The 14,224-nt window shown below is 43.4% G+C and overlaps 1 protein-coding gene across 1 annotated transcript in view; it reads right to left on the reverse strand.

Annotated features, from left to right (window-relative positions):
• Positions 1–14,224, reverse strand: part of MYH7B (myosin heavy chain 7B) — a 114,840-nt gene that overhangs the window by 5,448 nt on the left and 95,168 nt on the right. Inside the window, exons 35-38 of the mRNA XM_078652244.1 lie at positions 8,935–9,127; positions 6,631–6,834; positions 5,273–5,398; positions 381–551 (exon numbers count right to left, since the gene is read on the reverse strand). Of these exons, the coding sequence (XP_078508370.1) occupies positions 381–551; positions 5,273–5,398; positions 6,631–6,834; positions 8,935–9,127 (694 nt within the window). The remainder of the gene's footprint in view (positions 1–380; positions 552–5,272; positions 5,399–6,630; positions 6,835–8,934; positions 9,128–14,224) is intronic.

Consider the following 14,224-nt stretch of genomic DNA (forward strand, 5'->3'; position numbering starts at 1 on the left):
TCCTTGATTTTGACATATGGAGAGCTTTTGGACCTGTCTTTCATCCAAATGTCTCACTTCAGCCATACAGTACTTCGTTTCTATTTAGATCAGATTATCAGACATCAATTTGCTAAGGGCCTGAATTAGAGATGGGCCATAGTCTAACATCTTCTAGTTCTTTGCAGATGCAGTAAAACCAGCATCAGCCAAACTAGTACCAGGGCTGTTATTCTGTCAATGGTCATTTCACTGGTGAAGGATTCACTGAATCCGGAGCATACGCTGAGGTTTTACATTGACAGAATTCTCGTAAATCGGTCGCTGATTACCGTAAGCACTCTGACAACACGTTTCAAACGTGTTTTCGCCTAATGCTTTCTAAAGTGTCGCGCACTCACCTTGGTCTCGAGCTTCTGGATCTGTTTTTTGCCCCCCTTGAGTGCTATCTGTTCAGCCTCATCAAGGCGCATCTGCAGATCCTTGATGGTTTGCTCCATGTTCTTCTTCATCCTCTCCAGGTGAGCAGTCGTGTCCTGCTCCTTCTTGAGCTCCTCTGCCATCATGGCCGCCTAGGAAAACCAAAGCACACTCAAGATATAGAAACCATCATTTTTCAGAAAGCCCCTCAGAACGTCCAACCTAGCTCTGCCGCACCTGACAGCAAGCTTACAAACGCTGATGCCTGAATGAACTAATGTCAAGGCTGGGCTGTGTGTAGATATTTGCAGCTGCGGGCGGCACAGGTAAACGCAGTGGGGCGAGGGGGCGGGATAGGAGAGGGGCAGGGTGGGGGGGAAGTTGAAAGACGACAGAATAAGTATACCCATACTTTCTGGCGTATAAGACGACTGGGCGTATAAGACGACCCCCTACTTTTCCTGTTAAAATATAGGGTTTGGGCTATATTCGCCAGCTTATAAAATGACCCCGGCGTATAAGACGACCGCAGACTTTTGAAAAGACTTTCAAGGGTTAAAAAGTCACCTTATACACCAGAAAATATGGTAATTAAATGAATCAATAATAACTATTCTGTCGTCTGTAGACTCCGCTGCCTCACCCTGCACTGCCTCACCGTCCTTACCTGTGCCGGCCTCCACTGGTGGGCATTAAAAATCAAACACAGATGTACTGAAGAGTTGACCCGCTGTTGGCTGATGAAGTGCCACACTGGAACAAACCTCCCATCCATTCAGCAGGTCTATATGAGTCTACAACAATTCAAACTGCAGATTTGAAATCTGAGCACCAATTATGCCTTGTCCAACCAACATTTAAAAGACTGGATTTCCGCCCCCAGCCTCTCTTTCCTCTGCCCTTCTTGTAAAACTGGTACAAGACTGTGTTGGATTGATGCTTTGAGGCATGGCCAAGTATATTTATCTCACTCGCTGTCTATGTTACACAAATTAGCCAAAATCATATGTAAATGTTGGAGCCTTGAACAGAGATGATGAACTCGAAAAGGAAATAAAAGCAAGATGTGTTGTTATTACCAAAAGGAGGATGAGCCTGCAAAATGTGACCTTGGTTATGCAGTGTGGGTTCCTGGGTAAACCTAAGAGTGGGATGTGCTTTATATACTTGAAACAGGGGTACATTGTAATTAGAGATCTATTATTATTTTTTTTGCAGTAAACTTGGTGCAAGGATATTAGAGTGCTTCATAAGGAACCAGATTATGTAAAAATTGTAACTGCAATTCGCCGCAGAGTGTGGTAAAACCAAATTACATTGAAAATACAGTATTTTTTCCAACACAAAAAAAAGCAAAAATTGTAAGAAGAGGCGGTACATTAGAAACCATGAACCAGCAATAAACTCATCAGCGAAATGACCAAAATAGCAGAGCTATCTTGCCTGACAGTATGACCGACAGTTACAGCCGTCATTAAAACCATAAAAGAAAACAAACAATAACAAAATACAAATAACAACAAAGCATCCACTGTAAGCACTTTCTTCGACAGCAAGTTGAGGAAGAAAGAAAAGAAGAAATGTGCACCGCACGTCTCAGCCCCTTCAACCACCCCCATTCTGAACAGCAGTTAGGATACCTACGTTCTGATTTCGGCTTCCCTAGATCCCCCAAATTGAAGACACGGTTCCAGCCATATCCCACGGTAGTCAGACCAGCACTACCAAATGTTGTAATATTTCTTAGGACAGCCCCCTAGCGATGTAAACAGGACATTCTGAACCCAAGCAGCAGTCCACACTCTCCCTCTAGGCCGCCAAGGAGGGGGCCAGAGCCTCCTTCCAGGCCCTCGCAATGTTACATTTAGCAACATTAAGGCCAAACCACAAGAGCGCTCGCCGGTGTCCATTCCTGGCTATTGCATCCGCGATGAGCAATAAGGCGCACCTCAGAGACCATTGCAGTGACGGGCCCAACACTCCCGCGAACCATAGATTTCACTCCAGAAGGGGGTGAGACCGCAACCCCCAGACTGTATGCACAAAGTCCCCCACCTCAGTCTGACAGCACAAACAGCTGGGGGATGCAATAAGGTTCCTCCTCCACAACCTCTCCCTAGTGTAATAAATCCAGTGGAGATAGCGCAGCTGAATGAAGTGGTACTGGGAAGAGATGTTCGCTTACCGAGGACAAGCCAACGTCTCTATCCTTTCATCTTCCTCCAGGGGGACCAGGTCACAAACCCAAGCCTCCCTGAGGGCCGAGAAGTTATCCAGGGCATTGACCACCAGACAGAGGTATATGATTGAAATCTTGGGTTACGGGATGTTGGCCAGTAATATTTTGGCTTCTAAGGGGCTTAATTCTGGGATGTCCACTATATATGCCAAGTAGGGCGTAAGCACATGGTGGAGCTGCAGCTATTTGTAAAACTGTGTCTGATGAAGTTGATACTCATCTTGAAGAGCTGCAAAGAATGTATTCAAGTTTCCATCAATAACTTTCCACAACCTGGAGATCCCTATTAAATACCAGTGTCTGAACCCCTGCAGCTCGGCCACCTGGCGCAGAGTGGTTCCATCCCATAAAGGGATCTCCCTGGTGAGACCTCCCCTCAACCAGATGGACACTCCCTCCACCGACCATGTTGTGAGGGCAACCCTTGTCACCGGGCGAAGATCCCGAGGGACTGGGCCACATATAGCAGATGCAACAGTGTCTGTGAGCCCGGTGCCCACCCCTCTGACGCATAGGCGAGATGGCCAAAGCCCCCGAAACACCATTTATTCAAGACAGTCAGTTGCATAACACTATAGTAGGACATTACATCAAGAGTGGCAATGCCGCCATCATATGTGGATTTATATAGTACTAAGGGCCAGATGTAGGTAGCCAAATACCGGTCGGTAACGGCCGAATTCGTCCGTTACCGACCGGTATTTGGCTTTTGACATGTAGGGGGAAGGAAACAGGCCAATTCGGTAATTTTACCGAATCGGTAAATATGACGTAAAGGTGTAATTAAAATACCAACATGCATACCAAGCGGTTTTTTTCTCTGCATCAGTTTAACCGCTTGGTATGCATGTTGGTATTTTAATTACACCTTTACGTCAGTAGCAATGTATTGCATGTAGTTTTGTTGGTCCCTTACTATGTAGTAGTAATCATCGTTATTTAAATTTACAGATCCCTTGATAAAGGCGCTGGCTTGCGCCGAAATGCATTGGGAGGCCATGGAAGGCCAGATTTTTGGCAACTAATTGTAAGAAAAGAAATGATCAATCTTGTTGATGGGAACATTTAATGTGGAGTAACATTGGAATGCCCGTTTGAACTATGGATTACCAATAAAGAAAAGATTGTCAAATATATAAGTGAGCTATCATTCATTGGAAAATTCTGGCTGGTTACAGCATACACTAGTGCCCAGGAATACAAGTTGATTAGAAACCTGAAGAGTATACATGCACGGAAAGTGCCAAGGTGAGTACTTCAGCTTAGGGGAGTCTATTGGCAAAACTCATGAGAGAAATGTTTTGGGATGCTTGGGATACCTATCTCATAATTAAAACAAGCATTGACAAAGCCAATAGGCTTCGCCTATGCAAAATCTATGGGCTTTGTCAATTTATGTGCATGTTGCATAGCAGCATAAAGTAATACAAAAACAAGTGCTATGACACGGTCAGCGTTGAAGCCATCATATCACTTTTTTCTTTAAGCCCTGTTGCACAGCAGCACATGCCATTGTGCAATATGTAAAAAAAAAAATAGCGCAGGGTGTTTGGGAGGGGGGGGGGGGGGGGTTGTTTCAATACATCGGAGAGCTGAAGTAGGATGGGTGAAAAACTGTGGAGGGCGGTGTGGTGGAGGAAACACAGGAGGGATAAATGAGAGTTACTACATGGCTTAAAGTTCCGCTTTATGGCGCTTTCTTTAAGCCATGTTACACAGCAGCCCGCCCTGCTATGCAACATGTAAATTACAACACCACGGTGTGTATGGGAGAGTGGGACAAGGGCGGGGAGGGTGAAAAACAATGGAGGGCAAAAGTGAGGGGAAACGTGCGGGAAGAAGGAGTTACTTTTGAACACACACTCAATAACAGCGCATGTCCTAAGTCCTACAGTGAAGAGGCCCTTAAGTAACTGGTGCGAGCCCAAATTCTTTAACCTAGTCTAGTCTTTCTAGTAGTCTTTAAATGTGTTTAATACCGACGTATGACGTTACAACGCATACTTTTACAACGCATACCTTTACAACACATTTTTTACAACGCAACATCCATTATAACGCATTCCATTACAACGCATGCCATTACAACACATTTTTTAAAACTACCTTTACAATGCATTCCATTATAACGCATACTACCTTTACAACACATACCATTACAACGCATACCATTACATTACATGTATGGTAAGTATTGGATAGTGTAGGGGTGAAAATTACTATTCTAACTCCAGGGGGGTGCAACAGTAGGGTAAGTGTTGGATAGTGTAGGGGTAAAAATTACTATTCTAACTCCAGGGGGTGCAACAGTAGGGTAAGTGTTGGATAGTGTAGGGGTAAAAATTACTATTCTAACTCCAGGGGTTGCAACAGTAGGGTAAGTGATGGATAGTGTAAGGGTACTATGCGTTGTGATGGTATGCGTTGTAATGGTATGCGTTGTAATGATTGCGTTGTAATGACATGCGTTGTAGTGTCATGCGTTGTAATGGTTGAGTTGTAATGGCATGCGATGTAATGGATGTTGCGTTGTAATGGTAGTGCGTTGTAAAAGTTGCGTTGTAAAGGTTGTTTCCCGTTTAATACTCATTCTGCTCCAGTGCCAGTTTATCCTTGCGGGAGGGATGCTCTTACATCAGTGATGGCTTTCTTGGCCTTTTCCTCAGCATTGCGACATTCCTGCACGGCCTCTTCCACTTCTGAGCTCAGTTGGGAAAGGTCTGCATCCAGTTTCTTTTTCTGGTTGATGAGACCCGTGTTCTGAAGAAGAAGGACATGTTAAGCTCAGCAGTTTCACTACATTCAAAGATGTCACAGATGAAAAGCACAAGAAACAAATGAACACAGCTATATAAGAACAATTTTGACACCTGAATTCCAGTTTGTAATAATGCTTATGATTTAGACCCTTTGCTTTTGTTATACGCAGAGAATACTTCGGTGGGTAAGAAGGTCTCTTAGTGAACTATATTCAGTGGCGGCTCCTCCGCTATGGCAGAGGAGCGTCGCCCCACAAGAAAAATAAAATGCTAATAACGCCAGGTTATTATCATTTTATTTTTCCCTAGCAATCTCCAGGCGCGTGGCATGGCTGGGCTCTCCACAGAGCAGGGGAGGAGTGGTGGCACTCCTCAAGTGCGCATGACTGCTTGGCTGGCCGTCTTGGGCTGGCCAAACAGCCTGGTGAGGAACATGCCCAGCCATCCATTCTCTGTCTGAGCGGCCAGCCATGGCGCTCAGACCAATCATGATGCTGCTATCATCAGTGTTGTGATTGGCTAGAGGAGTCTGGAAGACTGGGTGCTTCCTGTTCCTGCGTCTGCAAGAAGACCGGAGGAGATGTGGCCGCCAGTAAGGTAAGTGTCATATTTATATGTTTATTTTTCCCTCTCTCTCTCCTTTTTTTAACCCCTGCCTTACCACTGATGCCTGATAGCAGCCGCTACTGACTATAGTCCCTTTATGTACATCACCATTCTCTGCATTAGTATTCAAAGTAAGACACTCTTCCAGTATTTCTACAAGCTAACTTTAGGAGCAACATTTTTTCTTCCCTTCAAAAGGGGCAGTGCTTTTTGCGGTTATGTGGTCAGGAAATATAACAGTCCATAAACAGTGCTAATACATCCAAAAATATCCATCTAGTACAAAGGCCAATTGGGCTGTAAGGGTTATGGTCAGCTGATGATTACTAAACTTCAGTAATTATCGAGGACAATATATTGTAATAATATGTTTTAAGTGGATTTATGCACCAAGGACATTGTTTTCACTTGAAATTAACATCTAACTGGAAGTCAGTTCTGGTCTCTCAGCTATTTCTTTTGTTACTGAATATCCCTGACGCCACATCTCAAGGATCGGAATAATTAATTTACTGTGATGTTACAGTGAGTGGGCAGGTTGGTAGAATCTCAAAAACTCGATGATCTTGAGTTCTGTTCATGCTTTACTGCAAATCCAGCATGGCAACCATCTAGGAAGGATCTTACCTGGGAGTGCAACAAGTTGACTCTCTCAGTGGCCTCCAGAAGCTCCTGTTCCGCAAGCTTCCTTCCTCTCTCGGCCTGCTCCAAGGCAGCTCTCAGCTCCTCCACCTCAGCCAACAGTAGGTTGTTGCGTCGTTCATGAGCCGCAGCCTGCTCTTTCAGGTCGTCGTTGTGCCGCAGCGTGTCATCCAACTCTATTTGCAAGTCCTGAAGTCAAAATTTACAAATGCTGTCAGAAACCAAAACTTGCTGAAAATTACTCTTAAGGAAAGATAGCCCCAACCCTTTGGACAAAGGTAGCCACATAAAAAGGTGATCAGATTTAAGGCTTACCAAAGGCAACTGAATGATGCATTACAGACTCTAGCATCTTATTAGGTCTTGCTTGACAGCTCAACAGAAAAATAAACAATAAAAGAACAGCACCATTGGGTTAGGGGCTTTAGGTTAGCCCTTTCTGCTATTTGCTTATTTTCTATGTCTATCACATTTTGGAATAGCCCAGGACATTTTGTAGATGTTTCCATTTTCTGCCGCATTGGAGTTTGTTCAAAGTGATGGATTCAATTTTAGACCACCGTCCAAGCCCTTCTCTTTTTCTCTCTATTACTTACCTATTTTTTTTGCACGTTCTCCCTTTTCCCTATTTCATTATACCTCTATCCTTCTATTATTCATCTCTCTCTTTCCTCTTTCTTGTTCTTTCAATTTTTGCTCTTCCGCTCTACCCATTTATCTCACTTAGGACCTGATTCACAAAGGGCCTCCGCAGTCGTGGCAGAGGCCCCCAGTCGTGGGGGAGTCTCCGCACTCGAGGTGGAATCTCCGCAATGTTGCGGAGATTCCACACTAGTGCGGAGACTCTTTCATGACTGCGGGGTCTCTGCCATAAGTGCAGAGGCACTTTCGTGAATCAGGTCCCCACTCTCTCTTTTAATGTATTTCCCATCTGAACTCTCTCTTTCTTTCCATTTGCCTCACAACTGTCACTTTTTTCTTTTCAGCCTTCTAATGTTCAGTCTACTCTCTCTCTCTTTAAATATTCACTCATTGTTCCTCTTCTTATCCCTCTGGTCATATATTTTCATACTTTCCTCCTATTTTTTGGTCTTTATTTGTCTCCAAGTACCGTCTTCATTCTTGCGCTCTCTTCGTTTTCTCTCCTGCGTGTTTCCTCTCTTTCCTCACACTGTCTTCATATCCCCTTTTCACTCTTCATTTTTCTGTTTCCTCCTCTTTCACTCTGCTTCCCTCGACTCCCTTCTGGGCTCTTAAGAGGTAAATCTGCTTTCAAAGCTCGAGGCCAGGAGCACAATTATTTGCTTTAACAGTTGTATGTATACAAAGGCTGCACACCAAGGATGCAGGCACCAAGGGCTAGATGTACGAATAATACTAATAGATATATTCAAATAGCGATTTTTTGCAAATCGCAATTTGGTAATTGTTATCACTAATGTACAAAGGGGCAATATAGCCTCTATTCCTTGAATAGTGATTCGAAGTGGGCCGTAAATTGACCTACTTCATGAATATTAATGCGGTAGGTCGCAATTTGTTACCCACTACGATTCGCTGCCATTACAAGGATGGTGGACTGCTGGGGTCAGCAGACCCTCACGTCTGTGATTGCTTTTAAATTAAGCAATCTTTTTTTTTTTTTTTTTAATGCAGCCCGTTTTCCTTACAAGAGAATGGGATGCATTTAAAAGTGAAAATAGAATGAAACGTTTAAGTATCATTTTTTAGGCGCAGGCAGCGGACCAGTTCCTTCTCTTAAAAAATATGTTTTAAACCATTCTCAAAGGGAAAGGGTTCCCTATTTGCTCTGTGCCTCTGTGTAAACTGCAGCAGTGTAATCTTGTGGAATAAAAACAGGACACAGGCATAGAAGGCAGCGAAAGACACTGGTAGAATAGAGTTACAACACAGATGGTCTAAGGCATTTGTGCATGCCTGTGTTTGCATGCATTATCTCAATAAGGCAGAACCTATTGGCTTTGCTTGTGCCGGTTTTGTTGAGACTTGACTTGGTGCCTAAATGGACATCTTTACAGTTGTTTTTTTTTAATTATTCTCCTCAGGATAGGGGACACACAAACACTCACTCACACACACACACATACCACCCTCCCCCCAATGTTTAAGTACTCTGTTGTGAATTAGGTTGGGTTTACAGCAATCATGTTGTAAAAAGAACATATCTTTGTTTATTTAAATTACATAATATTTGGCCTGAAACTTCATTCTTGAAAGTGTACGGTAGAACAGGTGCCCAGGAGGATGAAGTATCCGGAAAGGACTCACCTTGATCTGCACTTGCATGTTGCGGACGAGTTTCAGGGATTCAGCTGCCTGGCGGTTGGCATGGCTTAGCTGGATTTCCAGCTCATTCAGGTCCCCTTCCATTTTTTTCTTGAGCCTGATGGCCTCATTCCTGGCTTTAGCCTCTGCATCAAGCGTTGCCTGCATGGACTCCATAGCCCGCTGGTGGTTGCGCCTGGGAATGAAAGGGGCAGGTTTGATTGACTCTCTCAGGAAAAGCATATGTGTGGTTGAATTAGTATCCATGAGTGGAGACAGGGCAGTTCTACAGCCAGTCAGGCTGGTCTATTGGGAAATTGCAGGCTTTTGGAACAAGCATTTGCCTGAAAAAGCACATGTAGTTGTGGAAGGGGCACCAAGATTCCAGGCAGCGCCTGATATGGGACTACCCAATCCCACTGAACTGGCCTTTCAGAGACACTAAAATCTTACAGCACTTTCCAATTCCTACGGATGGCTGCACAACCTTTTTGCACATTTCAGGGAGAAACCCAGAGATTGATCAGACATGGGGAGTCATATTTATTTTGGCCAATCATGGGCATCAATTAAGGGTAACCAGGGCTACTGCTGTCTTGCTTTTGGTGTCCTTGGGACAGTCATTACCAACCACAGTCTTTAGGTCATGGAGGCCATTCCATAAATTGTAGTGAATAGCGTTTTAATAACCCTTTTTGCTTTCTCTATTGTCTAATACTTGAACTTTCCTGAGCTCTATGGTAACACATTGGAGGCTGATAAGGGGCTACTCATCCTATTATCTCATAGGGAATTACTACCCCAGGCCTTTTGGTGAAACAAACTCAATGAAGGCAATTCCTTTAAAATGAGCTTATTGCATACCGTTAAAGCTGAAGATATTACATGTTGCTCTCTGCGTTAACGTTCCAATTAATATTCAAATTCGAACATTAAAGAGAAGCAATTCAATAATAGTGCACTTATATAAACCAAGAGAATCAATTTTATCTGATGTTCCATGACTATATGTCCTTATTCATTTTTAGGCTCTCCTTACAAAGATTGCTAGCTGTACTGAATCACCAGCAGTAAAGTTTGTTAACACAAGTATAGTGCAGGCTTGAATCTAATCCCCCCTACCAGCTTAGGAATTACAATTATTTTCTTTACAAATATAATATATCACAGCAGACACAACTTATTGCACTATTTAAACTCATAGTAGTTACCCCACACAGAGCTTCACAATAGTAGGTTCATGTCCATCTTACTTCGCCTTGTCAAATACAAAAACGTGTCTCTATTATGCCTTTTCATTAAATAAGCTTGTTGAAAAGCAACCCCCGCAAGGAAAAATCCAAGAGGCGAGACAGGGAGGAACAAGGAAAGACTAGGAAAAAATAGATGGAATGGTGGTGGAATACAGAAAGAGGAGAGATAAACACCATTGAAGGGCCAGTTTTGATATGAAGTAATCACTTAGGAACCACCTATCAATCCCGTTACATCTTACTGAAACATGGGCGGAATCAAATTGGCCAGTACTAAACTCATTCCATACAGGTCACAGCAAAAACAATGTCTCACAGTTAAATCAGATTGATGTCTTAAGATTGGCCAAGAAGGATTGAGCCATCTCCAAATGACACAAAATATATGGCTTGTTTTCATGCCAAACTTTTTAGTGTTCCACACTGAGACTTTAGCACACACCACAAAGTTCTTCATCTATGACCTAAAACTGCGGGTGCTTTTGCTGAGTCTTGTAGCCAAAGTCTGAGAAGAGAAACACTCTGTTTCCACTAATCCAAAAAAAGATACTATAAGGTAAGCTGCTTTCCACAGTATAGACTCGCAGAGATCTGGATCCGGCAAAAAAACAATGACAGTGCCCCAATAGGACTCTGGTCAGTCCAGTAGCCCTTGCTGGGAGGACCGTCATCACCTCGTCAACACTGCTGCTCTGTGGGAGCAGCTGGTGGTCTTGGAAAAAGGAAGGAACACATTTCCTCTGTAACTGATGTGTAAGGAGACCCCGGAGACTTGGATTTTGGATGCCTCTTGACTGTTCTCTGTCTCATCCAGCCTATTTTCCAGTGCAATCATGGTATTCACCACTGTCTATCTAAAGCCAATAATGCATTATTGAATTATTTTGTGTGGAGTACTCATTGGCGATCTGTGGGTGGTGGTACATGGCCATGCCTAGCTGGCTAATTCCGATAACAAACAAGACTCCACCATGCTAACTAGTTGTGTGGCCCCCAGTGAGAACCCTGCAAGAAACAAGCTGCCGATGGATGCCAATTAATTTGGAGGGGATAAGAGTAGCATGCATAAGTACATGGAGTTTACAGAGGCGCAGGGTGACTATCCATTTTTCAAAATGAAATTGGACTTGGAACATTTTCAAAATGATCAGTTCTTTCAGATTGCAAAAGTAATTGTGTGAAAATTGTTCCTAGAGTTACTACCGAGTGTGGACCACACTTCATTTAAAAGAATCCATGAGCAGGTTGTGACCACACAATCACATATAAACCTTATATCTTAATGATAGAGGAAATACATCTTAGTAAGAGCTTTGAACTTCCTGACTCTTACCTTAAGTAATATAGCCCTGAAGAAGATCTTAAAATTTAATTTCCCACAAGAGAATGAAAAGCATAGGCTGAGCTATGGTGTGCTCACATGCCTTGGGCAGATAAGACTCTGTATTATTAACAAAAAATGGGTATCCCACTGACATTATAGTAGAAGTATTACTGAATCGTTATCTATATCAGCACAAATTTAAGGATCTGTGTAGTAAATAATACGCCATATAAGAAACCTATGTACAAATACATTCATCTAATTATTTGTTTAGGTTATTGTGTGTAATTAAGTATATATCATATAACATCCGGGGTGAAAGGGTCTCAGGGAAGTTTAAAGACTCAACCAGGCTACGTCCCCTACTAACCAACATGAATTACTGAAAAAACCTGGGAGTCTAATAGGAACAAAAATGTTTGTCCTACCAAGTGATAAAACCAATGCCCGACACTAGGGTGCAGAGGAAAAATCCTTGCAAACTTTTAACAGGAAGTGCATTTGCCAACGCACATAGCCACCAGCAACTGTAGGTGTATCCCACTGTCCAAAGATGGATTCTCATCAAAGTCTTGTGAATGATCAATACTATCATTTGGTCATCCAACAGTAGGGATGGTAGGTCTCTAGATCATTGAGACAGAATCCATACCCTCCATAGGAAACAGGGTTATACCTCCCGAGTTGCTCGTAGACCATATGTTTGATCATTAAGTGGGAACTAGTGCAGTGCAAAAAGAAATAAGTGAGAATAAAATGAATAGAGAAAGACAGCGAAGTAAACTTTAATGGCTATCAGTCTCTTCCAGATTAAAACCAAGAACAGCGCAATTATAGCAGTTCAAACAAATAGCTGCTGAGGGGCCGACATGTTTCTGCCAAACGGGAAAAACTCCAGGTGAGGGGAGGTGAGGTGGTCCAGGAGAGGTGAGGTCCTATCCCCTGTTACTATAGGTGAGTTGATTACATCTCTAAACTCTCTTTTATGTTGCTATGCCCAACGCACTGACGTCACACTTTGCTTTTGTAGGTGAACATCACACCAAGTGAAATGGAGATTAGTCACGTATATCCTTTTTGTTTTTTTCACTTATGACTTTTGGTTTATTGATTAAAATGTACTATACATTTGCAGTTGCAAGATTGATTTAGAACAGAGGCCCTGAAGAAAGCCTTAGGAGTTTTTCCCGTTTGGCAGAAACATGTCGGCCCCTCAGCAGCTATTTGTTTGAACTGCTATAATTGCGCTGTTCTTGGTTTTAATCTGGAAGAGACTGATAGCCATTAAAGTTTACTTCGCTGTCTTTCTCTATTCATTTTATTCTCACTTATTTCTTTTTGCACTGCACTAGTTCCCACTTAATGATCAAACATATGGTCTACGAGCAACTCGGGAGGTATAACCCTGTCTCCTATGGAGGGTATGGATTCTGTCTCAATGATCTAGAGACCTACCATCCCTCCCGTTGGATGACCAAATGATAGTATTGATCATTCACAAGACTTTGATGGGAATCCATCTTTGGACAGTGGGATACACCTACAGTTGCTGGTGGCTATGTGCGTTGGTAAATGCAATTCCTGTTAAAAGTTTGTAAGGATTTTTCCTCTGCACCCTAGTGTCGGGCATTGGGTTTATCACTTGGTAGGACAAACATTTTTGTTCCTATTAGACTCCCAGGTTTTTTCAGTAATTCATAATTATGTATATACTCATGGTTTTGTATTATTTATAGTAAATGTCAATGCTTCAGTTGAGCTGGTTGTTGCCGATTGGGGGCCTAGTACTTATTTTTTGGCATCGGCATATATAATTTTGCATCGGACATTTACTGAAAGCAAGATACGCAAAAAAAACCAAAGTGGAAATACAGAAAAGGAGAAAGATAGAAAAACTGTCAAAAAGGGAGAAAGGAGGAACCTTTTGGAGTAAGATAAAGGGATAGGGAGTATCTGGTAATCAATTGAAGAGGAGGATTCAAGACTACTCAGTCTTGATATTCCGTTTGCCGACATTTTACTGTACCCACAGGTTTCAGAGCAGAGCTTTGGGCACTGACACTCATTCTGAAGGAGGTGGGTGTGGCTTCAGCACGGCTCAGTGCAACAGCACAGTGTGCTGAGAAAGCTGCGCCAGCACAGCGTGACCTTAGGGGATGATGCCCAGACAGGCCCGGTTTTGCAAGGACCAATCCCCCACTAGCTTCTGATACCCTCCGAGTCAGCAGTGGTCTGACGCAACCAGCTACGTTGCCCCTACTCTGCGAGGTGGTTCAAGTGAGCAGGCGGCAACTGAGAGAACATAAGGCGGGAGCAAGGAGCAAGGCATGTGGTGCAGTTACCAGTGGCACCAGATTCCGGTAGGGAGCCAGCACAAGGAGGGGGAGAGCAAGCGCAGTTGAGGCGGCCGTGCCAGGTCTTGGTGCAGTTTGCGGTACAACACCTCCCTAGAGCTTTCCTGGAGCTGCCAAACACTATTGCCCTGATTGTTTGTACCTGTGCTGCAGGGAGACCACAACCTCTAGGAACCATTGCCTTGCCCAGGAGGTGGGGCTTAGTGTGAGGATCACTTAATAGCGCGATACGGAGCCACGAGACGCTGAATACTACTGCTCTGATTGTTTGTGCCAGTGCTGTAGGGGGACTGCAACCCGCAGGAACCATTGCCTTGTCCAGGAGAAGGGAATTGACATGAGGAGCACTTAACAGCCGATAA

The sequence above is a fragment of the Lissotriton helveticus genome, chromosome 7, assembly GCF_964261635.1.
Source record: "Lissotriton helveticus chromosome 7, aLisHel1.1, whole genome shotgun sequence".
In the NCBI taxonomy this organism is placed as follows: Eukaryota; Metazoa; Chordata; class Amphibia; order Caudata; family Salamandridae; genus Lissotriton; species Lissotriton helveticus.